The following is a 24,601-nucleotide window of genomic DNA, read 5'->3' as shown; positions in this document are numbered from 1 at the left end:
AGGGGTCATGCCCCCTCTTTCGACTGCTCACTTTGTAGCTGTCCTCTCTGTCGTTGAGATATATGTGGACACTGGCCATCCACATTTATCAGGTTTCCTGTCCCAGGCATTTCTGGGACCCCACAGAGCTTTGGCCAAAGACTTGCTACTTTGGGCGGGGTCCTTGTTTAGCTAACACCAACCATCTCTACTTATATGCTGGGCTGGGAGGGAGATGGACAATGCCTTCCACGGAGTTCAAGTCAAAGTCAGAAGGGCTTTGCTCACCCCACCCAGACGCCCAGTGCCCTGCTGAGAAGCAAGGAGGATTTTTCCAAGGCTCGAGTTTTGCCTCCAGAGGCACAAGGCACCAGTGATTCCTGGGTGTCCTGCCTCAGTCCCTCCAGGTCTCTGAGCCTGGGGAGGGGAAGAGCACACTACAACCCCCAGAGTTCCCCGGCCTCAGGGGGCGGTCCCTGCCCCTCGCGGAAGAATCGGACCCGCCAACCGGAGCCCAGAGCGGAGCCGGGGTGGGCCAGGCGGGGCGGGGCGAGGCGGGGCGAGGCGGGGCCGCGGGGAGGCGGCTGGCAAGCTGCGCGGCGGGTCAGTCGCGCGGAGAGCGCGGGGTCGGGAGGCAGGAGTGTGCGGAGGGTCTCGGGCTGGAGCTGCGGGACCTCGCCGGGCCATGGGTAAGCGGCTCTGTGGACCGGCCCGGGATGGGGCTGGCGACCCCGTGGGAGGGCGAGGTTGCGGCGCCAGGTCTCCCCTGGCGCTCGTAGCCGTCGGTGCTGCCTTGGGGGGCTAGCGGGGCCGGGGGTGGACTCGAGGGCGAGGACGCGGGGACTTAGCCTGGACCGGGGCGCCCGCTCCCCCCGCCCCGAGGGGGAGGGTGAGGCCCGGTGTCGGCGCGCGCTCTTCGAAAAAAAGAAAGACAAAAAGTTTTGGCGGCCAGGGGCTTCCCGGGCGTTTATCTCGAAACTCTTTTCGTCGTCTTTTGACTGAAATTTACCAAGTCCTGTACGGTTCTGTCATCCCACTTCCTGCTGTGGTTTTCAATCTCGAGCTGGTCTCAGCTAATTTGTTGTGACAGCTGTCCGCAGCAGTTCTCTGCCTGCAGCAACCCCCCGGCCCCCCACCCCCTCTCCCCGTCACATCCCGGTGGTTCTCAGAACCCGCCGGCGCCGCCGAGAAAGGGGCACCGGGGTCCGCTGGGCGCGCGGGACGCTTTCCATTGCGGCCGCCGTTTCCTGAAAGTGACTCTGCGCGGGCTTTGAAGAACTTGCTCAATGCATTTTGAAGAATCAACTGTTCCTCTTTCAGCCGAGGGGCGTGCTGATCCTTCGGCGCTTATCGGCTGCTCGCCCCCTACCCTTTCTCTTTTCCTTTTCTCTTCCCTTTTTTCTTTTCTTCTCTGGTCTCTCCTCTTCTTGTCTCCTGTCCACCCTCCTCTACACACCCCGCCCCCACCCCCACGCTCCCCCCGGCAGGGAAGAAGTAGCTTCCCTTTTTGCTCTGCTCATCTTTCTCTTGTCTCTTTTTTCTCTCCTCGGGTCTCCAGGAGGGACAGGGTGGCGGCCCCGGGAGTGATGGGGGCGGTGGGGTGGGGGAGAGAAGAGGAGTGGCGGTGCGCGGGCTGCGAGCGTGCGAGAAGTGTTTGGCTTAGCGCTCAGTCCGAGCCTGGAACCACGACACGGCTGCCTCGTCTCGGTCCCTGAGCAGGGTGTTCAGGGGGCGCGGCCAGGCCGGGCTCCCGTCCTCCAGACCTGCGGACGCTGGGATAGGGATGGGAGTCGCCGGCTGCCGGACCCCCGAAGGCTCAGGGTGCGGGTCCGGCGGCACTTCGCTGGCCAGACCCAGGGTTCCTTTGTTTGCGGGGTCGTCAGCTATCGAGGAGGGGTCCGCGGGGCCGAGGAGAGGATAACAGGTGCTTCTTGTCCCCTCCCGATCACCAGTGTTGGTGGCTTGGGGTCTCTGCGCCCACAGGCCGTGTTAGGGCAGAGGAGGGATGGGAGATGGCAGCTAGTGGGTTGGGCCACGGGAGTGGAGTTCCGGAGTCCGTACAAGCCCCGGGGACCCGTCTGGGGCCTCGAACTTGGAACGGCAGAGGCAGAAAAGACCTCAGGGAATCAGCCTCTTCTTCTTTGAGTTACAGTCTGGGAAACTGAGGCTTACAGACCAGCCCTGGTCTGGCAGTGAGGACGAATCAGGCCTCTAAGACCCCGCCCCTCTCTCCCTTTGCAATAGTTTCTGGAGACTGGCCTGGGATGGCCCACCCTCCCTCTGGGACCTTGCGGTACCGACTTGGAGAGCCATCCTTGGCGGAGGGTGTGGGGTGCTCTAGGAGCGGAGCGGAAAAGCTGAGAGGCAAACGAGTGCCCCAGGCAGAGGTCAGGCAGCTGACACAGCTCCGTCCTGGCTGTGCCTCTACTGTTGGCCAGTGTTTTGGACAAGCTGCTGCCAAGCCTGGTTCCCCCATAGGTGGAATAGGTGCAGGAAATGTAGTCTGTGGGGACACAGGAAACGGTCCATAGATGGAGCCGTTACTGTTATTGTCAAATATCACCCAGACTTGGAGGGGAGGGACAGTGGGGATTCAGCCCCATCCTGGAAAAGGGTCTTTTAGGATATCCCAGAGCTGGCTAAAGAGCGGCCAAATTCCAGCAGGCCTTGGGAGTTGGCAGTGTCATATTTGGTGCCCCCATGCCCCCATTTTTCTACACTCAAGGCTGTCATCTTGGCCCCAGATGTTCCTAGACCCTGACCCCCCTCTTCCCCCAGCTGAGACCCAGAGGCAGGGCTGGGTCGGAGCTGCACCCTGTGCCCTCTGGGCTTTCATGTCCAGGTCGTCCGTCTGTCCTTAGCACTGGCTGGAGCACAGCCCTTGGCAGGTCCCCCTTCCCCAAACCACGCTGGAGCGAGCCCCACACGGAGACTGCCAGGCAGCGGGCTCCTGGGCCACAGAGTGGACTGGCCGCTTCAAAGGCTGTCTTTGTTTCAGCTCCAGCTCAAGCTAAGAGAAACTTAAGCCAACGGCCTTAGGCGAGGAGGTGTGGCTGCGTCTGCTGGGTGTTACTGAGGCTGCTGTTACCATTATTGTCGTAATTGACGCGGTGCTCCCAGTGGGTGACTTTTCATGAAAGGAAGTGTCGCTTCCTTTCCATCACACCAAGGGTGAATGAGGCGGGGGAGGGGGCGGGGGGAGGAGAGAGAGAGAGAGAAAGAGAGAGAGAGGCAGGCCTTGAACTAGTCACAGCCAGGCGACTCTCAGCATCAGCACTATCTGAGGTCAGGTAGCTCATACTGCATCCGTGAGGCTCAGTGGGGCTTGTGTTTTTGGAGCACCTGCTCTCTGCTGGGCAGGACTCCAGGCGCTGAGATACACCGGGGAGTGAGCAGGACAGGCAGACCTCAGATCTCACTGAGGGATGTGCGCACACACGTGCACACAGTCAACTGTGATTTGTAGGGGGAGCCTCGTTTCTCGCTTTGTTCTGCTTAGAATGTTGGGCCCGTGGGGTCTAACACACCCACCTTATAGACAGGTAAACTAAGGTACAGAAACACCTGTGTGGAGTCAGAGCCCCCTCCCCATCCCTCCTCCTGCCCCACTCTCATCTGCTTTCAGTTCATCTGGCAGGGCAGCAGATTAACGGGAATGCTGTGGTGGGAGACTGCAGATCCCCCAGGGAGGGTGGGCAAATGGGTACCCTCTGAGCACAGAGAAGGAACTTGGGGTCTCCCTGCTCCCATTAAAAAACTCTAGATCTCAGGGTTCAGTGTCTTGGGACAGGCAGACTGCACTGGTTCCAAATCCCAGCTTTGCCACTAGTAAGCTGTGTGACTTCAGGCAAGTTACTGACCCTCTCAGAGCCTCAGGTCTTGTATCGTTAAAGGGGGGAAATAATACCCACTGGGTGCTGGGAAGATGCAGTGAGCTAGTGTACAGAATTGCCTAGTCCAGGGCCTAGCAGAGACTGATTTCAGTTGGTGGAGTACATAGTGTGGAAAGAGAGGGAGAGAGGGGCCTGAGAACAGGTGGGCTTCACTTCGGGAATCTCCTCTTTTGCAGCCAGCGACTGAAAGTAACCTCTTCACTGCTGCGGTTTTAGGATCTAGGGTTAAGCTTGACTTCCACAGAGCCATGGAGCTGAACAGAGACAGATTCCTAACACAGGAGGGGCCTGAGCCATCCCACTGCCCAGCACCTGCCACGCCCCCTCGCTGCCGGTGAGGGGCTGGGTCACAGGGGCCCCCGAGATGAGGAAATGGCAGGGGGCTGTGAGCCTAGTCCTGCTGTCATTGTCAGGGCTGTTCTCACACTATTGTCTAGCTGCACAAAACGCGGGGAGTAAGCTCAACAGGGATGCACAGGGCCCGTGAGCAGGAACCTCTGAGCACTGCAGAGGGAGACCTGAATCTGTGGAGACACATGGTCCTGCAGAGGAAGATGCACTATCAGAAAGGTGTTATTATTTTTCAAAGTAATTTCTAAATGTAAGTGCAATTCAGTCAAAACCTCAGTGGTTTTTCTTCTTCTTTTCTTTTCTTCCTCCCTTCCCCCCCTCTTCCTCCCTCCCTTCCTTCCTTCTTTTCTTCCTTCCTTTCTATGTGACAGAATTATCCTAAACTTCAGAAGGAATTTTCTAAGAGGAGTAATGATGGGGGACTTATGCTCTGAATAGTAAGTTGTGTTACAAGGCTACAGAAATTAAAACTGTACATGGGTCCAGCATTCCACAGTGAATCAAGCAAAATAGAAAGTCCAAAACCAGCCCCCAAAGTGTTCCTTACAAGCCTGTAGATTGTGGGAAAAGTAGCGTTTCAAATTATTGAGGGAGGAGATCACTCAGTCAATACTGGGACCGCCCACCCATGGGGAAGTATGGTTAAATCCCTATCTCGTACCTTATAAATTTATTTTTGGCTGTGTTGGGTCTTCGTTTCTGCACGCGGGCTTTCTCTAGTTGCAGCGAATGGGGGCTACTCTTCATTGCGGTGCGCGGGCTTCTCATGGCGGTGGCTTCTCTTGTTGCGGAGCACGGACTCTAGGCGCGTGGGCTTCAGTAGTTGCAGCACACAGGCTCAGTAGTTGTGGCTCACGGGCTTAGTTGCTCCGCGGCATGTGGAATCTTCCCGGACCAGGGCTCGAACCCTTGTCCCCTGCATTGGCAGGCGGATTCTTAACCACTGCGCCACCAGGGAAGTCCCTCATACCTTACAGGTTCCAGACAGATTAAAGTAAACAGATAAATAATAACCATTATTGTCATTATTGCTTCCTGGATGGAAAAGGCGATGTCTGAAGGGCATGCCTTTGGAGAGCAGAGGTTTTCTTTTTGTAACTGAATCCACCTCCATTACAACAGGGCATCTGAGGCTTTGTGCTCAGAGGGGATCTATATACCCATAAGCTCGGGGCAAGACAGGAACTCAGTGGCTCATGGCAGCAGCGGTCACTCAGCGGCAGGTGGGTTTCTCCTGCCTCTGCGGCTGGATGTGGCTGGGAGACTGGGATGGCCTGTCTGTAAGCCCCTTCCCTTCCCTGCAGAGCCAGGAAAGGGGCCCAGCTCCGCTGTCTCGGGCCCTACATTTGCGAGGTGTGAGAGCTGGGAGGCAGGAGGACTCACCCGGCACCTACAGCAGGGGGTTTCAAACTTATTTCTCGTAGCAGAACTCTTTTTCCAAATGAAGATTTACCCGGAACCCTGATCTACCAATGATTGGGGAAGAGAAGGCTAGGACAGCCAGGGACAGGACAGGCTGGGGAAGGAGGGCGAAAACTCTCCCCACCCTGCCTCATCCAGGGCTGCGAGGGTGTGGGCCCAGAAGGCCCTGCCAGGATGAGTGAGCACACCAGTCCTGGGTGGGAGAGAACGGAGGCCGGCTTCACTCTGGGACTCAGCCGCACAGAGAGATAGAGTGTTTCCCTTTGTGGCTCTAGGGAAGCTATAATCCCTTTCCCGTCTGGAGTTAAACAGCTCAGATTGGTGACCTCCTTTCCAGGTAACCCAAGTGCCCGACTCCAGGAGATTTTCCCAGGAGAGAATGGCCCAGGCAGAGCTCACCAACTCTGGAACTGAGCAGGAGGGACTAGGGCCACTCTGGCCTGGTGGCTCTCAACCTGTTTGCCCTCTCAGCTCCCCTGGGGAGCTTTAAACTCTGATGCCCCTTGCAGTACCTTAAATCAAACTCAGGTGGGGGTGGGGTGGGAGACAGGCATGATGTCTTTTAAATGCTCCCCGGGTGATTCCAGTGGGCCCTGGTCCCACCGCCTTATTTCTCTGAGGCCTGAGGACAGTGCCTTTGACTTGTAGCGAATTTGCGAGAGGGCTTCAGTGAGAAGCCCCATCACAGGAACACTACGGAGAGACTCCTTTGGAGCTGAGCATTTTCCCTTCAGGCAAGAAGGGAGAGAGGATGTGAAAGCAGAGCAGAGAAGGCAGGAAGGGAAAGGAGAAAAGCAGGAGGATGCAGGCGTGCCCATGACCTGGAAGGCTTCGGGATTCACAGATAGTTAGCAAAGGACTCCAGCGTCCTTCTCTCCCCATTTCACAGAAGGGGAGACTGAGGCACAGAGTCGCCCAAGGACCTGGTTGGAAAGGCATCAGTCTGAGGGGGGGCAGTCGTTAGCACCCACTTATTTCTGGAGATTGACCGTGTCTCCAGTGGTCAGGAGCCAGCCTGCAAGGACGGCCCAGGCCCAACTCATGCTTGACAAGTGTTAGGCTCGGTTTCTCTTCCAGGTTTATTTGGACTCTCCACCAAGGCTTCGCAATGTTGGTGATACAGCAGTTGCAGTGGTGGTGAGGCCAGGCCCCTGGACTGGTGGTCAGACAGACCTTGTTTTGAATCTGGTCCCCCAGGGCAGCAAGCAACTTAACCTCTCTGGCTTCAGCCTCCCCAGCCTCCCTTAAAATGGGATTCCTCTGGGACTCAATGAGAGAGCCTACATGAAAGGGCCAGGGACACAGAGCCAAGAACCTGCACAGCGCCCTCGTGAACAGCTACCCAAGGGGACACTGTCCAGCGGCCGGAGGTTCTGCAGCTCGTGCTTCTGGGTACTGCTGACCTTGTGGGTCACTCTGGCGTGGGTTTCTTGTTCTTATGGAGATTCTTTTTCTGTCTGGGTTGGAGGGGGAATCTTGCAGGTTCCCAGCAGTAAGAATTTCTTGAGTTGGAGCGAACCAGGACAGTTCTTGCAAGATTAACAAAAAGGAAAAAGGAAAGAAAAAAAAAAAAAAGAAAAGGTGGTCAGAAGACATGGGCTCCCGGTCTCACACCTGCTGCCAGCCAGAGCAGCTCCCAGTGGCTGTGCTTTGGCAGCGGCAGGGTGCTGTGTCTTTGCAGCCATCAGCTCTCAGGACGCCCTTAGTAAAAGCAAGCCCCTGGCTCCTCCCTCCCCTGTCAGGTTGTTGTGAGACTCACTCATTCTCGCTTACCTGCCACCTACTTTGTGGGTTGCTGGGCGGCCTCACGAAGCTCTCAGGAGGCCAGATGAGCCATGGGCATCTCAGTCTGGAAGGCCCATCTGGATGGTGTGAGGATGGCTAGAGGATGACTAGAGAGAAGTGCTGTGCTTGGCTGGGGGCTGGGAAGGGCCACCCCGAGGAAGCGACTTGTCAGGTGAGACCTGAAGGGTCACCAGGAACCATGCAGGTGAGGGGAGCGTGTGGCCTAATTAGGGGCAGTGAGGACTCTGCTGGTGCTCAGGCAAAGGCTGGGTGCTTCACAAATAGGAACTTACTCTCTTCTTGATTATTCCTGGAGGGTTTATGGTCCAAGCAGCCCCCCGTGGTGCTTTGGGGGTCCACAAACATGGACGCCTCCGCAGCTTTCCCAAACTTTCTGCCTGAATGTGGGGCGGGTTTTGGAGACGTGATTTCCCCGAGCACCACAGCCCCAGCCCCGGTCTCCTCTCACTTGACCCCAAAGTGATTTAGGGTTTCCTTCAAATTTGTGGGCAGAGGGCTGGAATGGAGGAAGGAAAAGTGGCAGGTGTGGCGTGGGCGGGGCCTGGTGGGGCTGAGAGGGGAGGAGGGCAGAGTTGGGGGAGCCCTGTGTGCGTTTAGAGGGCTGCCTGCAGCAGCCGGAACCGTGTGCAGAGGACACACAGCAGAGGACGGCGGCGAGGACTCACCCCCACCTGGCCCTCCTGCCGCCCGCTCCTCCCTGCCAGCATCTCACGTTCTCTCCCTCCTTCCCGCTTCTCTCCCTCTTCCTCTCCTTCCAGCACCTCCTGTCAAAGGCAAAAGGAAACAGTCAGAGGACGGTGACCCCCTAGACCCACCTGTGTCTCCTCCACCCAATGCTGAGCAGAACAGGAGCCAGAGCCCCGTCCAGCTGGAGGTGAGTCGGACGACCCCCCCGGGGCCCTCTTCCCTGCCCCGCCCTCACCCCCGCCCCACATGTGTGCAGCCTCCCAGGTGAACATGGAGACTCCCTGGAGATGTGTTCCCTGCCCCCCATCCTGCAGAGAGCCTGGAGAGGGGCCCAGCCCCGCTGTCCTGGGCCCTGCACTGGGCGCTGGGTGCTGGGCAGACAGGAAGCCTCACCGTCACCCCTGGCTAGGGTTTCAGGCTTGGTTTCTATAGCAGAACCCTTTTATCAGATGAGGATTACCTGGAACCCTGATCTATGAAACAGATAAAAGCACTATTCTACGATGTAAAACTACATTTACATCCTTCCGTCCATCCAGATTTATAACATGGACCTTAAAGTCGCCTCGCGAGGTCAGCGCAGCTGTGCTGACCAGCGTGGTCGGAGCGGTCAGCCTCCACTCCTCAGCGTCGCGCTTCTCAGCCATTTGCTTCGGTGGCACAGGCTGGAGTAGAAATCCTGGTTCATGTAGAAAAGTAGCTGCAAGTGGGAACAGGTTTTAACAGATTGCCTGGAGTTCAGAGAAGAGGAATAGAAGAGCACGTTCATTTGAAGAGCTGTGGTCAGAGCGCCTTCATTCTGAGGCTCCAGAAAACAGCTGCCTTGGGCTCCAGTGTGTTCCAATTTCATGCGTTAACATATGAGCTGGCTTGTTTATTACCAGAGGTCTTTGATTAGTCAAAATCACAGACATGGTACTTGAATAGAGTATTTTTGGAGCACGTGGCTCTCTGCACGGTTCTAGGCCCTGGTGTTTTCTGTCCCTCTTGTGCTTGGGGCCTCCCCTGCCAGGACCTCAGCCCCAGCCTAACAGTAGCCCCCTGCCCTGAGCTACCAGCCACATGAACAGCATCGGCAGAAATTCCCCCTGAGAGCAGAAACCAAAAGACCTGTGCATCTGACAGAAGTGCCAGTTGGAGCCCAGGACAGGGTCTCCCCTCCCTGAGTTAAGCACGTGGACGGGCGGGTCACAGAGTCAGGCCTGGCGGCGTGGCACCACAGAGCCAGGGAGCACCAGACACTTTTGTTCCTTCAACCTGGATCACAGGGGTCACTGGGAGCCCTGGGGACACTGCGCCTACCGCCAGGAACTCACAATCTGGTAGAGGAGCTGAGATGCAGATGTGACAAATACAGAGCAAGTTGAAGAAGTGGTCAGAAGCTTGGAGAAGGTGCAGGGCTGCTCCCAGGGCCTCTGTGGACCCTGACCTGGGGTTCTGGGCACTAATAGCTGACACCTGTGCCTTTTTGACCCCAGGAACAACCAATGCAGCCCAGAGCTGGGTCTGGGGGTCTGCTCCCTCCTGTGGGAGCCTGGGGCTGGGGGCCACGCATCTCTTTCCTCCCCACCAGCCAGTGGTTTCCGCCTGTCCCAGCCTCCCACCAGGTGAGGGCTCATCCTACTGCCTCATGTTCTTTCCCCAGGACTCCCCCGAGGCAGGCGGGGAGCGGGAGGAGGAGCAGGCCTTCCTGGTCAGCCTCTACAAGTTCATGAAGGAGCGACACACGCCCATCGAGAGGGTGCCCCATCTCGGCTTCAAGCAGAGTGCGTCCCTGGGGTGCAGGCAGGGAGGGGGTGCGCCCGGCAGGGGACCCCCACCCAGGCAGGGCATCGGGGAGCACCTCCGTTCTGGGTGACCCTGGACGCTGCCAGCCCACGGGGGTTGCACACAGAAAGGGTGCCCCCCTCCAGGCACAGGGCTGGCAGTGGGTGGGGCTGGATTTCCATCCTCACAGGCCACTGGGCCCCCAGTGCACGGGGCGTGGCCTGCCTAGCCATCCCAGTGGCCCTGTCTGGGTATGTGCTGGTTCTGTGCCTGCCTGATAGGGCCCGGGGGACAGGCTGCTGGCTACCCCCTCCTCCCGCCGTGACTGAGAGTGGCCCTGCCCTCTCTTTTCTCCAGTTAACCTGTGGAAGATCTACAAGGCTGTGGAGAAGCTGGGGGCCTATGAGCTGGTAAGCACAGCACCTCTGAGGCCTCACCCTGCTGCATCTCCTGGCACGTCCCAGCTGCATCCCCGGGGAAGCTGGGGAAGAGAGTGAGCCCAACAGAGCTGCCCTCACCCCTAGACAGGAGGACGAGGCAGCGTCCCAAACCCTGCCCTTTCCCCAGTTCCCCTGTGTGCTACGGGGAGAAGGAGGGACCCGCCTTGCACGCTGCTACTTTGCTGCTCAAAGCAAGATTTCCTCTCTTTCCCATCTGTTCTGTCCTCGTGCTTGGAAAGCTGCTTGGGCCAGCACTCGGGCGGCCCCTGGGCGGGAGACCTGGCTGGCGGCCAGGGGAGCCCCCTCCAACCTCTCCGACCCACTGCTGGAGAAGCAGCTGCAAAACTGCATCCAAGTGGGGACCCCGAGGTGTGAGGACCCCGCGGCCAGGGGGTGCCCGCCGGCCATGCCCTCACGTGGCATCCTTGCAGGTGACTGGCCGCCGCCTCTGGAAGAACGTGTATGACGAGCTGGGGGGCAGCCCGGGCAGCACCAGCGCCGCCACGTGCACGCGCCGCCACTACGAGAGGTACGGCCAGGCCCCCGGGTCACAGGACCTGGGCCTTCACCCCCCAGGGTTGGACCAGCAGGGCCCTGAGGCGGGAGAGCAGACTGCAGGCCTCCTGGACGAGACGAGGGAGAGCGCGGGCCCCCGTGGGGTGTCTGGGTGTTCGCGGTCCGGGGCTGGAGGAGGCCGGGTGGGCCTGGAGCGGTGGGAGCCTGCTGCCAGCCTGGCCTCCTGGTCAGCGTGCCCGGTTCCTCCCCAGGTTGGTCCTCCCATACGTGCGGCACCTGAAGGGAGAGGATGACAAGCCCCTACCCCCCTCCAAGCCCAGGAAGCAGTACAAGGTGGCCAAGGAGCCTCGGGGGGATGATGGGGCCACTGAGAGGCCAAAGAAAGCCAAGGAGGAGAAGCGGGTGGACCAGGTGAGCTCTGAGCCCGGCTGGGGCCACCAGCTGACCCTGGCCTCCTCGCCCTGCCCCTCACAGCGCCCCCTACCTGTCCTCACCTTGGCCGCAGGGCTCCCTGCCTAGAACACCCAGAACCTTCTCTGAGGGCGGCACTGGTGGGTGCGATGGGTGGGGTCTGAACTCCAGTCTGCACCCCGTTCACCAGTCCCTGTGTCCTGACCCCAGGCTGCGTCTATTCAGAGGACGGGACACCTTTTGAAAATTCTGTACAAAGGTGCTGGAAGGGCTAGCAGAGGCTCCTGGGTGTCCCCTTGGGACCTTGCTGTCACCAAGTCCCCAGGTCTGGGTGCATGGCCACACCCAGCCCTGAGGCCTGGCCTTTTCTCTCTTTCCAGATGATGCCAGGAAAGACCAAAACAGATGCCCCTGACCTGGCAAGGCTTCCTAGCCAGGAGCCCTCCAGGGACGGCATGGAACAGCGAGGCCCAGCCCCTGGGCCCTCTCTGCCCTTCGTGGGTGCCAGCGGCTGCCCTGAGGCCTACCGGCGGCTTCTGTCCAGCTTCTACTGCAAAGGGACACATGGTATCATGTCACCACTGGCCAAGAAGAAGCTTCTGGCCCAGGTGAGCAAGGCGGAGGCCTTGCAGTGCCAGGAGGAGGGCTGTCGCCACGGGGCAGGTGGGGAGTCCCAGGCACCCCCAGCTATTCGGCCCCTGGAGAATCCCCGGAGCCCAGGAGGGCCGGCCGAGAACTCCAGGCACCGGCTGACGCCTCCGGAGGGAACACAGGGCCCTGGTGGCAGCCTCAAGGAGGAGGCTCAGGTGGGCCCTCGCCCGTCGGCCCCCATCTTCACTGGCTGCTTCCACGCCTACCCCACCGAGGTGCTGAAGCCTATCAGCCAGCACCCCCGGAACTTCTTCCCCAGTCTTAAAGATGGGGTGTTATTAGGGCCTCCTAGCAAAGAGGAGGGGCTGCCAGCCAAAGAGCCCCAGCTGGTGTGGGGTGGGGATGCCGACCACCCGTCTGCATTCCACAAGGGCGGCTCCAGAAGGGGCGGCCTCTACCCCAAACCCAAAGCCTGCTGGGTGTCCCCCATGACCAAGGTCCCTGCCGAGAGCCCCGTGCCCCTGACCACCTTCCCAAGCAGCCCAGGCCTGGGCAACAAGCGCAGCCTGGAGGAAGAGGGCTTGGTCCATGGCGGCAAAAAACTGCGGGCAGTGTCTCCCTTTCTTAAGGAGGTGGATACCAAGGAGTGCGGGACCAAGTCTGTGGGGCCCGACTTGGCCGTCTCCTGCCTGCTGGGCCCGGCCCTGGGGCCCACCCTTCCAGAGGCCTACAGGGGCACCATGCTGCGCTGCCCACTGAACTTCGCCAGCACCCTGGACCCCTTAAAGGGCCAGGCCACACTCCCTTTCAGCCCCCTGGTCATCCCGGCCTTCCCAGCCCACCTCCTGGCCACTGCAGCACCCTCACCCATGGCCGCTGGCCTGATGCACTTCCCCCCCGCATCCTTCAACAGTGCTCTGCGCCACAGACTTTGCCCAGCCTCGTCTGCGTGGCACGTGCCACCTGCCACAACCTATGCAGTGCCCCACTTCTCCTTCCACCTCAACACCAAGCTGTAGGCCTGAGCCCGCAACACTGTGCACAGGGTCTGACTCAGCCTGGGATGGGTAGGCACTGCCAAGGGGCTCTGGGCTGGAGCCCACTCCTCAGGAGAACTCGGCTGTGCCTGACGCAGGGATGCGCCCTCGGCTTGGGAGCCTGGCCCAAAGAGAAGCAGTGAGAAAAGTGGGTTTATCTCTCAAGGAGGCAGCCTGAGCCCAGGGGCTGGGGGCCCAGTGGTTGCAAGGCCTTGGGAGAAGATGTTAAGGCTGATGGCTCCCAGCCGGGGCCCCAGAGCAGAGGCCAGGGGCGGGGTGAGGGGTCGAGGGGCTGGTTAGCAGCGTGAGGCCTCCAGGCTGCCTACGGAAAAGCCAATAAAACACCTGTGAATCCACGCAGCCCTGAGGTTATGTGTGGCGTGGACCTTTGCAAGGGCAAGGTGGGGGCGTCCTTGCGGGTGGCGCCTCCCACAGGGTGACACAGGGGAGCCAAGGAGAGGGACCTGCCCAGCACCTGCTCGGGCCTGGGATGCCATCACCCCAATGAAGAGTGGGACCCGGAGCCAAACCCAGCCTCCCGCTCATACCTCAGCAGGCTGTGCCCTTCATCCTGTGCCTTCAGTCTGCTTGGCTAGTTGCGCCTCAGGACAGCTGCCTTTTACCTACCTCGTGGTACAGGTGGGGGCCTGAGGCTCCGAGAGGGCTGGGGACGTGCCCAGGTTCCCCCGCAGGTAAGTGGGGGAGCAGAGCTGGGTACTCGGGCGTGACTCCAGTGCTCTGAGCTAAGCCCCGGGGCCTGGCTGGCGGGATGCCCTACAGCACCCCTGGGGGCTGAGGGCGTGAGCCGGAAGCGCTGGTCCGCCCTGGTGGTGGTGCAGACGTGCCGGGCTGCTGCTGAATCTTCCCGGTGAGCCCCCCGCTGCACCCCCAGTTGCCTGCCACACAAGTGGGTGGGGCACAGGAGGTTCCTACTGGGGGCACCTGGAGGGAAAGAGAGGGGTGAAGGGGCCGCAGTCTTGGCCTGGGGCATCTGCCTTTTTTCAGATGTGGTTGCTCCAGGGGCTCAAACCCTGCAGCCTAACGCGCTCCTTCCTACAGGCTCTGCCTGGGGAGCAGTGTGCCCCCGCCTGTCTCAGTGGGAGGGGTGCCCCTGTCAGAGGCACTGCTTCCCTCCCCTCCTCAGGCTGCCTGTTCTTGGGAGCCGGGCACAGCTGCCTGCCGAGCTTCATACAGGTTCCTGGAAGGGCAGTGCCACTATTGGCCTCAGGGTCCTGACTTCTGGCATCAGATTTATCAGCTGGCGACGGGGTAGCTGGCAGGTGGTCACCGCCGTTGTGAACACTCAGGCTCTGCAGGGACATCTCTGGATTCCCCTCCTTTCTTTGGGGAGAAGCCAGGTGCCAGCCCAAGTAGCCCGAGCTCCCAGCTCCCGCAGGCACCCACGTGCTCCCATCCCTCTGAGCCTCTGGAGTCTCCGTGGTTGACGAGGAGCAGGGAGGACCGAATTCTCTGGCCACCCTCCCTGCAAGTGCCCTGGGTGCTGGGCTACAGGTCTTTGGGGTCAGACCCCCTGGGTAGGGGCATCTACTGTGTGGTGGGCCCTGCCTGATATGGGGCAGGGTTGCTGGGGTCCCCTTCATCTGCAAAGCCACAGTGGCCTCACCCTGGCACAGAGGTGGGCTGGTGGCCTGGCAGCAAAACTTGAGCTCGGGTGGCTCAGAGCCGTGATGGTGGCGCCCTCTGGAGGCTGCTCTGGGAAATACTCCTTTCTATGTGAGTATCTTCATGCTGAGCTGGTCCCCCGGGGGTGCGGGGGGACGCTGTGGCTCTGCTTGGGCATCAGCAAACACCAGGGCTGAAAGTGGACGAGCTTCCTGGAAAACCTCTATGCCCTTTGCCCTGCAGCTCCGGCGTGCTAGCTTTCCATGATTTTCCTCACTCTTCTCAATTCCCGGGGATGGCACCATCCCTATTTACAAGTGAAGCAGCAGCTCTGAGAGGTCCCGTAGCCTCAGATGCCAGGCTGGGCTGAATGGAGTGCCTGGCTCGCTGGAAGGGCACCCTGTACATGCTTCCTGGCACTGCTGCCCTAGGCAGACAGGTGCACCCCAGGTCATCGTGGTTTTTATACTCTTTCCTTTGCATCACCTGCCCTGTCCCAACAGTCCCTGGCTCTGCCCTGGGGACCCACAGGCCAGCACCTGCCTTTGAGGCATAAACCGTGTTTCAGGGTCCTTTTAGAACTCCTTCCAAACCATCTGTGGTGTCTGAGCTGTCGGCGGTGGTGAGCGGGGGCGACTCTGAAAGGGATGTCCCCACAGTCCCAGCCCTTTTCCCAGGGACAGTCTAAGTAGAGGCCGTTTGACAAACACTGTCTATTTCCAGTGGGTGCCAGGCGCTGTTTTAGGTGTTGGATGGACACCCCAGTGGACAGAACCTTCAAGTTTCTGCCCTCGTGGAGCAGACGCCCTATGGGGGGGGGGCAGTAAATTAAAAAATGAATAAAATACAGAGTGTCAGGAGGAGTGTCAGGAGAAGTGTTGGGGAGAAAAATAGGGCTGGGAGTGGGTTGTGCAGTTTTGTTATGGCAAACGTAACTTAGCATAACCTTTACCATTTTAACCATTTTTAAGTGTACAATTCAGCGGCACTGAGTACATTCACAACGGTGGGTGACCATCACCACTGTCCATTTCAAGGGTGTGGCGTTTTAAACACAGCGGCCAGAGAGGTAGAAGGTGGCATGTGAGCAATGGCTGGAGGAGGAGACAGAGGCTTCTGGGAGCTTCTGGGGGCAGAGCAGCAGGGATGGGGAGGGTCAAGGCCCCCAGGGCAGGAGCACGCACGTGTCTGAGGATCTGGAAGGCTACGAGGCTGGAGCAGTGTGAGCCCGGGGAGCAGTGGCGGGGGAGGTGAGGACGGCAGGGAGTGGGGGACCCAGGACACAGGTCCCTGTGGGCTCAGAGGACCATGGGCACCAGAGGAGGTGAGCTGGGAACATAAGGAGGCGGCTGAAATCACTTCGGTTATTGGGTGAGTTCGTGGGACTGAGTGGTGTGAGGGTGGGAGAGAAATCACTGGAGGAGAGGAGGTCGGGACCAGAGAAGTTGAGATGTGGGAGCCTTGAAATCAGCTTTCACTGCAGGGAGTGCGGAATTAAGACCCCGCATGCCTCGCAGCCAAAAAAAAATTTTTTTAATTTAAAAAAAATTAAAAAAACAAAAAATCAGCGCAAATAGGACAGCAGCAGTTTGGGGCAAGGACTGCTGTCTGCAAGGACTGGGGCGGACACGAGGGTCTGTGGGCGACTGCAGCAAGGACACGGGGTGGGTGTCCTATTCTGGTGTGACCTTCAAAGCGGGGAGCCAGGGGGTCTGAAGCAGGGGGTGGCTCAGGCCACTGCGGGTAGGGTAGCGTAGGAGGGGCTGCAGGGGAGCGGGCTCAGGGTGGGCACAGCCATGGGCTGGCAGGGGGAGGGAGGTACTAGAAGGGCCGGCTGGGAAGACCCCACAGGGAAGTGAGAGATTTCCATTTAGGCTCAAGACCAGAGGCTGCAGATGGTGGCCTGAAGATGTGTTTAGTTGGACCCATGTAATTTTAAAAAATGTTTTTGTAACTAGTTGCCAACATTTAAAAATCGGGAGATTTCACATAAAAATTTGGGTATTGGGCTTCTCTTTAAAAATCAGAATTTCCGGACACATGGAGGTCACTGCCTGAAGCTCAGTGGTGGCTGCTGTCCTTTAGTCAGGGTATACCTGCCCATCCGCTACAGCCCTGCTTGTCGCCAAGCCCGAGGGACCCAGCCTGGGTTGGCCACCCGGTCTCCCGAGGACACGGGCATTTCCACATTCGAGCTGGAGCCCTGCAGCCGCTCAGACGCTAGGTGGCGGCTTTTGCTCTGTTGTCGTAAGATCAGCCAGGCCTGCTTCCTAAGCAAGTAACTCCAAGAATGTCCTGCTGGAAAACTCAACAGGGCTTCCAGACAGGAGGGCAGGGCAGAATTGGGTCACTGCAGTGACCCAATTCACCTGTGCAGTGTCCCCTGGTTTCCAGGCTGCAGGGGCAGGTGGTGATGGGTGGACGGGACAAGGGCACAGGTACCCCTGCCCGGCTCCTCAGGTATCAAAAGCCTTTGCCCCACTCTGGGCCATGTCAAGTGGAGCCACTGCCCAGCTGTGTTTGTGAGGCCGCCCAGGAGGGAAGGGGCCGCTGGAGGGAGAGCAGGAAGGGGCTCCCAGGCAGGGAGGGGCTGCCTCCCCGCCTCCACCCCTTCCACGACCGACTGACGATCCTGACTGTCGGGTTCTTGGCTTGATGTTTGGCATTCCTACCACCTTCCTGGCCTGGTCACCCCTCCGTTGAGGGAGCAGGGGATGGGGAGGAAAGCTCAAGGAGGTGGAAGGCAGATCCCCAGCCCTGAGACCCACTCCCCCACGGGTTCAGGAAGGATGCTCAGGCCCTTTACTTGCAAACAACAGGAATGAACTCCCACCCAGGCAGGAAAGAGCTTGCGCGGCTCACAGGACTGCAGGGAGAGCTGACCAACCAGGTTGTGCGGGCACTGACCCTGCGGCCCTCTCCAGGGCACTGCCCTGAGCTGGCTCCCACTGGCTCCTCTCTTCCCAACCCTGCACTCAATGACATCACGCTGGTAGCCTGAACTAGGCCAAAGTGAGAGGATTCGCATCCTCCCCAAGCTGGCGCTCCAGCATTTCCCAGCACACCACTGCCATCTGGCTCAGCTCTGCTGCCTTCTCCCCCGGGGGGGTCTCAGGGTAAGGACAGATGTTTCAGGAGAGAGAGTCTGATCTCAGGTCCTGTGCTTACCTGGGTTACCTCACAGGAAGTGTGTCTGCCAGGTAGACCAAAACAGTAGCTGCCACGCTGGTGACACCAGACGAATAGGGTTCACTGGGCCTCCATTTCCTCGCCTGTAATATGGAAGTAAGTAATTTCTACCTCAAGAGTCATGGGCATTTAGTGAAAGTGCTTTGTAAACTAAAGTTATGGATGAATGTGAATCATCAACTCCTTCCCTGCACTTCTGCTTGGCCAGCCTGACCACCCCCTGCTCAGCTCCTTACCTCAGGGCCTTTGAAATTCCTGGGGCACTGACTGCTGCTCTCCAGCCTGGCTTCTGACTCAGAGTCACCCTGACCTTTGCATTCTGTCTGGTCTGGGACAAGAATGGCATATCTGCTTCATCCCAGGTACCAGCTCTGAATGATGGTGGTTTGTCTGCAGCTCTGGGCTGACTCAGTGTGAAAGTGATATAACTGATTAGTAATGTCTGCCAAGGGCCCAGGAGAGACAGGATGCTCACCTGCCAGAGTTGCCATATGCACGCATGATGACTAGCTGGTGACCACCTGAACGTGGGCTGTCTAACTTACGCTTAGGTCCCTGACCTCACTGCCACGTCTCAGCCGCAGGTCCTGTGCGGAGCTGTCTGGTTTCCCTCCCACGTAAGCAATGGTTGTGGAGGAGCAGTGTTTGGGCTGGGGAGCCAAATCCTAGAAGCTTGGGTTGGACATCACCTGCCCATGAGCTACTGAGTTGAATGCCTGGGTAGTAATCAGGGAGGCAGCTTCTTGGGAGAGATCCAGGTAGGCTGGCCCCAACCGTGCAAAAAAAAAAAAAGTCTTTCCACGTGGGCTGTGTGGAGAGAGATTATCTAGGATCAACTCCAACAGTAGAGTGGAACAATTCTAGTGTCCCTTGTGGAGTAACTGCGGTGCATTTGAGATGGCCTTGGGTACTGGGGAAGTCAGGAGATGATAAAAGAATCATTCCAACTTCGATCAGCTCACCGCCCTGCATAAACCTGGCCCATGCACTCCACTGCCCTCAAGTTAAACCCCAGATGTCTTAGTGTGGAAGGCTCTTTACTGGCCCTGCTTCCTCCCAGTCTCCTGACTCCCTACCCCCGTGGCATCCCCACCCCACAAGGCAACCTCTGTCTGGGCTGAGCCCTGAGGCACCACCTCAGCTCCCCCGCATGCCTGGCCCTCCCTCGGATCTGGAAGCACAGAAAACATTGACCTGAAAAACATTCTCTTCACGGCTCCCACTCTTCCTTCCAGCCTCGCTCAGAAGCCTTCTGAGGAAGACTTACTGGCTCAGGTACCCATCCCATGTGCCTTCACGGCACCCAGTGCTTCTCCCATCCTGCTGGTGCAGGACCTATTACAAGTCTGTACCTTCCCCCAGACGGTAGGCTCCCTGAGGGCAGTCAGTGTTTCCCGTTCACCACCAATCCCCAATCCTACCCACCTCCATAGGACAGGTGTCCTAGGCCCACCCAAATAATTATTATGGTACTTGTGCCTCGTAGTCAACATCAGGACCCTGTTCCCCAGCCGCCTCTGAGTGGTTCCCAGAGGGCTCTTACGTGCGCAGGAGCCATCCCCAGGTTATTTCTGGAGAACTGTTCCTCACCCCATCAGCCCAGAATGCTGGTGGCCCTGGAGAGGAGTGACCTGGGCCAACTCCCCACCTGGCTTTGGAGAAAGGATAGAACCAACTCTTGACTACTGCTTCAGAAATATGGGCCAAGCCCCATGCCCTTCCCCCTTACACACACACACACACACACACACACACACACACACACACACACAGAGTTGAAACTAGGCAGGGAGAGAAACAAGATTTTATTAAACTTTCAGGAAAAACAGAAGGGAGACACAACAAAGACACAAGCCATAACTGCTTCTTGAAGTTGCTACTCAACCCCACCCATGTGGCAGGTGCTGCTCCTGGCTCCCAATGTAGCAAAATGGAAATATATATATACCTCATATGTCATTACTATTTTTTAAGTGAGTATTTAGTAGTATTCCTTGAAGATAAGCAATAGGAACCAGTTGGGTAATTTAAGAAAAGGATGGAAAGGAGATGGTGGCTCATAAACGTGAAGGACTAGAGTAGAACCAGGCCTTGGAAAGCACAAGTCAGATCTGTGCATGGGATGTAAGCCAATCATAACACTTCTGTTCCCCACTTCTCCAGTCTCCTGGCAGGTGGGAGTTATGACCCAGATCTGGCCTTTGAGATCTGTTATGGACTGAATTGTGTCCCCCACTCCCCATTCAAATATTAAAGCCTTAACCCCCAATGTGACTATATTTGGAGATAGGGCCTTTCAGGAGGTAATTAAAGTTAAGTGAGGTCATGAGGATGGGGCTCTAATTCAATATGACTGGTGTCTTTAGAAGAAGAAGAAGAGACACCAGATCTCTCCCTCCCTCTCTCTCTCTCTCTCTGAACAGAGGAAAGACCATGTGAGGATGCAGCAAGAAGACAGCCATCTTCAAGCCAGGAAGAGAGGCTTCATCAGAAAAAAAAAAAAAAAGAAAAAAAGAAGAAGCAAAAACTGACAGAATTGAAGGGATAAATATTTCTATAGTAATAGAGACTTCAATATCCCACTCACAATAATGGATAGAACAATCGGACAAAAGTAAGGAAATAGAGGACTTAACACAATAAACCAACTAGATCTAACAGACATATACAGAACACTTCACCCAACAACAGCATACACATTTTTCTCAAGGGCACATGGGACATTTTCTAGGATAGACCATATGTTAGGCCATAAAGTAAGTCTCAATAGATAGCAAAAGATAGGTATCATTAAAAGTATCTTCTCTTACCACAATGGGATGAAGTTAGAAATCAGTAACAAAATTAAAACTGGAAAATTCATAAATGGTAGAAATTAAATAATATACTTTTAAACAACAATGGACCAAAAATGAAATCACAAGGAAAACTAGAAAATACTTAGAGATGAATGAAAATGGAAACACTTAAAAACAGAACTACCACAGGAATTCCCTGGTGGTCCAGTGGTTAGGACTCCACACTTCTCCTGCAGGGGGCACTAAGATCCTGCAAGCCATACAACACACCAAAACAAAACAAACTACCCTATGATCCAGCACTTACACTCCTGGGTGTTTATCCAAAGGAAACAAAATCACTATCTAGATATATGTACCCCCCTATTCATTGCAGTACTATTTGTAATAGCTAAGACATGGAAACAACCTAAGTGTACAGTGACAAATGACGAAAAAGAAAATGTGGTGTATATACACAGTGGAATATTATTCAGCCATAAAAAAGAATGAAACCCTGCCCTTTTGACATGAATGGACCTTGAAGGCATTTTGCTAAGTGAAATAAATCAGACAGAGAAAGACAAATACCATATGATCTCATTTATATGTGGAAATCTAAAAAAACCCCAAACTCAAAGATACAGAGAACAGATTAGTGGTTGCCAGAGGTGAGAGATGGGGGGTGGGCAAAATGGGTGAAGTTGGTCAAAAGGTACAATTTTCAGTCTTCCAGTTATAATTATATCCTGAGGATATAATTTACAGCATGGTGACTATACTTAACAATACTGTATTGTACATTTGGAAATTACTAAGAGAGTAAATCTTAAAAGTTCTCATCACAAGGAAAAAAAATTTATAGCTGTGTGTGGTGATGGATATTAACTAAATACCATGGTAATCATTTCATGATATATACATATATCAAATCATTATGTTGTACACCTAGAACTAATACAATGTTATATGTCAATTGTATCTCAATAAAAAAGGAAAAATAAATAAAACTTTGAAAAAAACCCCAAGAAAATGAAAACATGATATAACAAAATCTATGGGACACAGCAAAGGCAGTGCTAAGAAGGAAATCTATAGTTATAAATGCATTAAAAAAGACAAAGTCTTAATTAGGAGCATGGGATTAACAGACACACACTACTATATATAAAATAGATAAGCAAAAAGGATTTATTGTATAGCACAGGGGACTATATTCAATATTTCATAATAACCTATAATGGAAAATAATCTGAAAAAATATATATAAATGAATCACTTTGCTGTACACCTGAACTAACACAATACTGTAAATCAACTATACTTCAATTTAACCTCCCCACACACAAAAAACAAAACCCCCCTCAAGATCTTAAATCAACAACTTAAGGAACTAGAGAAAGAAGAACTAAACCCAAAGTTAGCAGAAGGAAATGATAAAGATTAGAGCAGAGATATACAAAACAGAGAACAGAAAAACAAAAGAAAATCAATAAAACCAAAAGGTGGTTCTTCAAAAAGATTTAAAAAATGACAAATCTCTAGCTAGATGGACCAAGAAAAAAAGAGAGGAGACTCAAATTACTAAAAATCAGAAATGAAAGTGGGGGCATTACCAAAATAAAAAGACTTATAAGAGAGTGTTATAAACAACTTCACACCGAAATATTAGATAATCTGGATGAAATGGGGAAATACCTAGAAACACAAAACCAACACCAAGACTAAATCACGAAGAAATGGAAAATCTGAATAGATCTGTAACTAGTAAGGAGATTGAATCAGTAAACAAAAATCTCCCAACAAAGAAAAATCGAAAATGTGATGGCTTCACTGGTGAATTCTACCATTTAAAGGAGAACTAATGCCAATCCTTCCCACTTTTTCAAAATACAAGAAGGTGAAGACTTACACAATGAAAATAACAGAACACTGCTGAAAGAAATTAAAGAAGACCTAAGTAAATGGAAACACATCCCATGTTCAGGGATTGGAAGACGTATTGTTAAAATGTCAATATTACCGAAAGCAATCTACAGATTCAATGCAATCCTTATCAAAATCCCAATGATGATTTTTGCAGAAATAGTAAAACCCATCCTAAAATTCACATGGACTCTCAAGGGACCCCCAATAGCCAAAACAATCTTGAAAAAGAACAAAACTGGAGGGCTCACAGTCCTCATTTCAAACCTTACTACAAAGCTACAACAATCAACACAGTGTGGAATTGGAATAAAGGCAGACATATAGACCTATGGAATATAATAAACAGCCCAGAGATAAACCCTCACATATATGGTCAAATGATTTTTGACAAAGGTGCCAAGACTATTCAATAGGGAAAAGATAGTCTTTTCGACAAAATGTGCTGGGAAAACTGAATATCCACACATAAAAGAATGAAGTTAGACCTTACCTAACACCATATAGAAAAGTGAAATTCAAACTGGATCAACACCTAAATGTAAGAACTAAAACAATAAAACTCTTAGAGAAAACACAGGACAAAAGCTCCACAACACTGGATTCAGCAATGATTTCTTAGCTATTATACCAAAGGCATAAGTAATAAAAGAAAAAAAAAGACAAATTGGACTTCATGAAAATTAAAAAAACTAAAAATTTTGCATCAAAAGATATAAACCACAGAGTAAAAAGGCAACCCACAGAATGGGAGAAAATATTTGCAAATCATGCATCTGATAAGGGATTAATATACAGAATAGATAGACAATTTCCAAAACTCAACAGAAAAAAAACCCCACAAAAATAGGCAAAGAACTTGAACAGACATTTCTCCAAATAAACTACATAAATGGACAATAAGCACAGGAGAGGATGCTCAACTATCACTAGGGAAATGCAAAGCAAAACTACAATGAAATACCAGCTTACACCCATTAGGATGGCTACTATTAAACAGCAAACAAACAAAAAAAAGCCAGAAAACAGCAAGTGTTGGTTAGAGAGGATGTGGAGAAATTGGAATGCTTATGCACTGCTTGTGGGAGTGTAAAATGGCATAGCCACTGGGGAAAACAATATGGTGGTTCTTCAAAAATTTTAAAATAGAACTACCATATGATTCAGCAATTCCACTTCTGGGTATATACCCAAAAGAATTGAAAGCAGGGTCTTGAAGAAATATTTGTACACCCTTGTTCACAGAAGCATTATTAAACAGCTAAAATGTGGAAGCAACCCAGGTGTCCCTTAACTGATGAGTGGATAAGCAAAATGTGGTATATACATATAATGAGATATTATTCAGCCTTAAAAGGAAGGGACTTCCCTGGTGGCACAGCGATTAAAAATCCACCTGCCAGGGCTTCCCTGGTGGCGCAGTGGTTAAGAATCCGCCTGCCAATGCAGGGGACATGGTTTCGAGCCCTGGTCCGGGAAGATCCCACATGCCGTGGAGCAACTAAGGCCATGTGCCACAACTACTGAAGCCCACGTGCCTAGAGCCTGTGCTCCACTACAAGAGAGGCCACCGCAATGGGAAGCCCGAGCACCACAACGAAGACAACAGCAACTAGAGAAAAGTCCACGCGCAGCAACGGAGACCCAACGCAGCCAAAAATAAATTAAAAAAAAAAAAAAAAATCCACCTGCCAGTGCCAGGGACACGGGTTCGATCCCTGGTCTGGGAAGATCCCACATGCTGCGGAGCAACTAAGCCCGTGCATCATAACTACTGAGCCCACGCACCACAACTGCTGAAGCCCGCGCACTCTAGGGCCCACATGCCACAACTACTGAGCCCGCGTGCTGCAGCTACTGAAGCCCACGTGCCTAGAGCCCGTGCTCTGCAACAAGAGAAGCCACCGCAATGAGACGCCTGTGCATCACAACAAAGAGTAGCCCCCGCTTGCCACAACTGGAGAGAAAGCCCACGCGCAGCAACGAAGACCCAACGCAGCCAAAAAAAAAAAAGGAAGGAAATTCTTCAGTATGCTACAACATGGAAGAACTTAAGGACATTATGCTAAGTGAAATAAGCCAGTCACAAAAAAGACAAACACCGTATGATTCTACTTATATGAGGTACTTCCTAGAGTAGTCAAAATCATAATGACGGAAAGTATCGTGGTGGTTGCCAGGGGCTA

General features: G+C 54.5%; 2 protein-coding genes across 17 annotated transcripts in view; one reads left to right on the top strand and one right to left on the bottom strand.

Moving 5' to 3' along the window:
• The first annotated feature begins 571 nt into the window (after positions 1-571).
• Positions 572-13,256, top strand: ARID5A (AT-rich interaction domain 5A). Its single transcript, XM_059943043.1, has 7 exons — positions 572-668; positions 8,210-8,325; positions 9,784-9,904; positions 10,263-10,315; positions 10,777-10,874; positions 11,113-11,272; positions 11,653-13,256. Exons 1-7 carry the CDS (start codon positions 665-667, stop codon positions 12,880-12,882), a joined length of 1,782 nt encoding a protein of 593 aa, XP_059799026.1. The 5' UTR covers positions 572-664; the 3' UTR covers positions 12,883-13,256.
• The window catches only part of KANSL3 (KAT8 regulatory NSL complex subunit 3), an 84,721-nt gene continuing 61,252 nt past the window's right edge, over positions 1,133-24,601 (bottom strand). For 4 of the 16 annotated variants that reach the window (XR_009506508.1, XR_009506516.1, XR_009506507.1 and 1 more), the window contains 8 exons: positions 17,692-17,795; positions 10,762-13,842; positions 8,693-8,838; positions 8,117-8,215; positions 7,419-7,537; positions 7,049-7,174; positions 4,885-5,139; positions 1,441-3,132 (listed from right to left, as the gene is read on the bottom strand). Coding sequence is in view for 1 of the 16 variants with exons in the window: in XM_059943042.1 (XP_059799025.1) it covers positions 17,773-17,795 (23 nt within the window). In the remaining 15 variants the exon portion in view is untranslated. Of the gene's footprint in view, positions 3,133-4,884; positions 5,194-7,048; positions 7,175-7,418; positions 7,829-8,116; positions 8,216-8,692; positions 8,839-10,761; positions 13,843-17,691; positions 17,796-24,601 lie in introns of those variants that run through there. The other 12 variants (XR_009506520.1, XR_009506519.1, XR_009506512.1 and 9 more) reach the window with 11 other exon arrangements.

This window comes from Balaenoptera ricei, chromosome 13, assembly GCF_028023285.1.
Source record: "Balaenoptera ricei isolate mBalRic1 chromosome 13, mBalRic1.hap2, whole genome shotgun sequence".
Taxonomy (NCBI): Eukaryota; Metazoa; Chordata; class Mammalia; order Artiodactyla; family Balaenopteridae; genus Balaenoptera; species Balaenoptera ricei.
The sequence above is the reverse complement of the archived record's forward strand: the minus strand, read 5'-3'. Positions and strand labels throughout refer to the sequence as shown.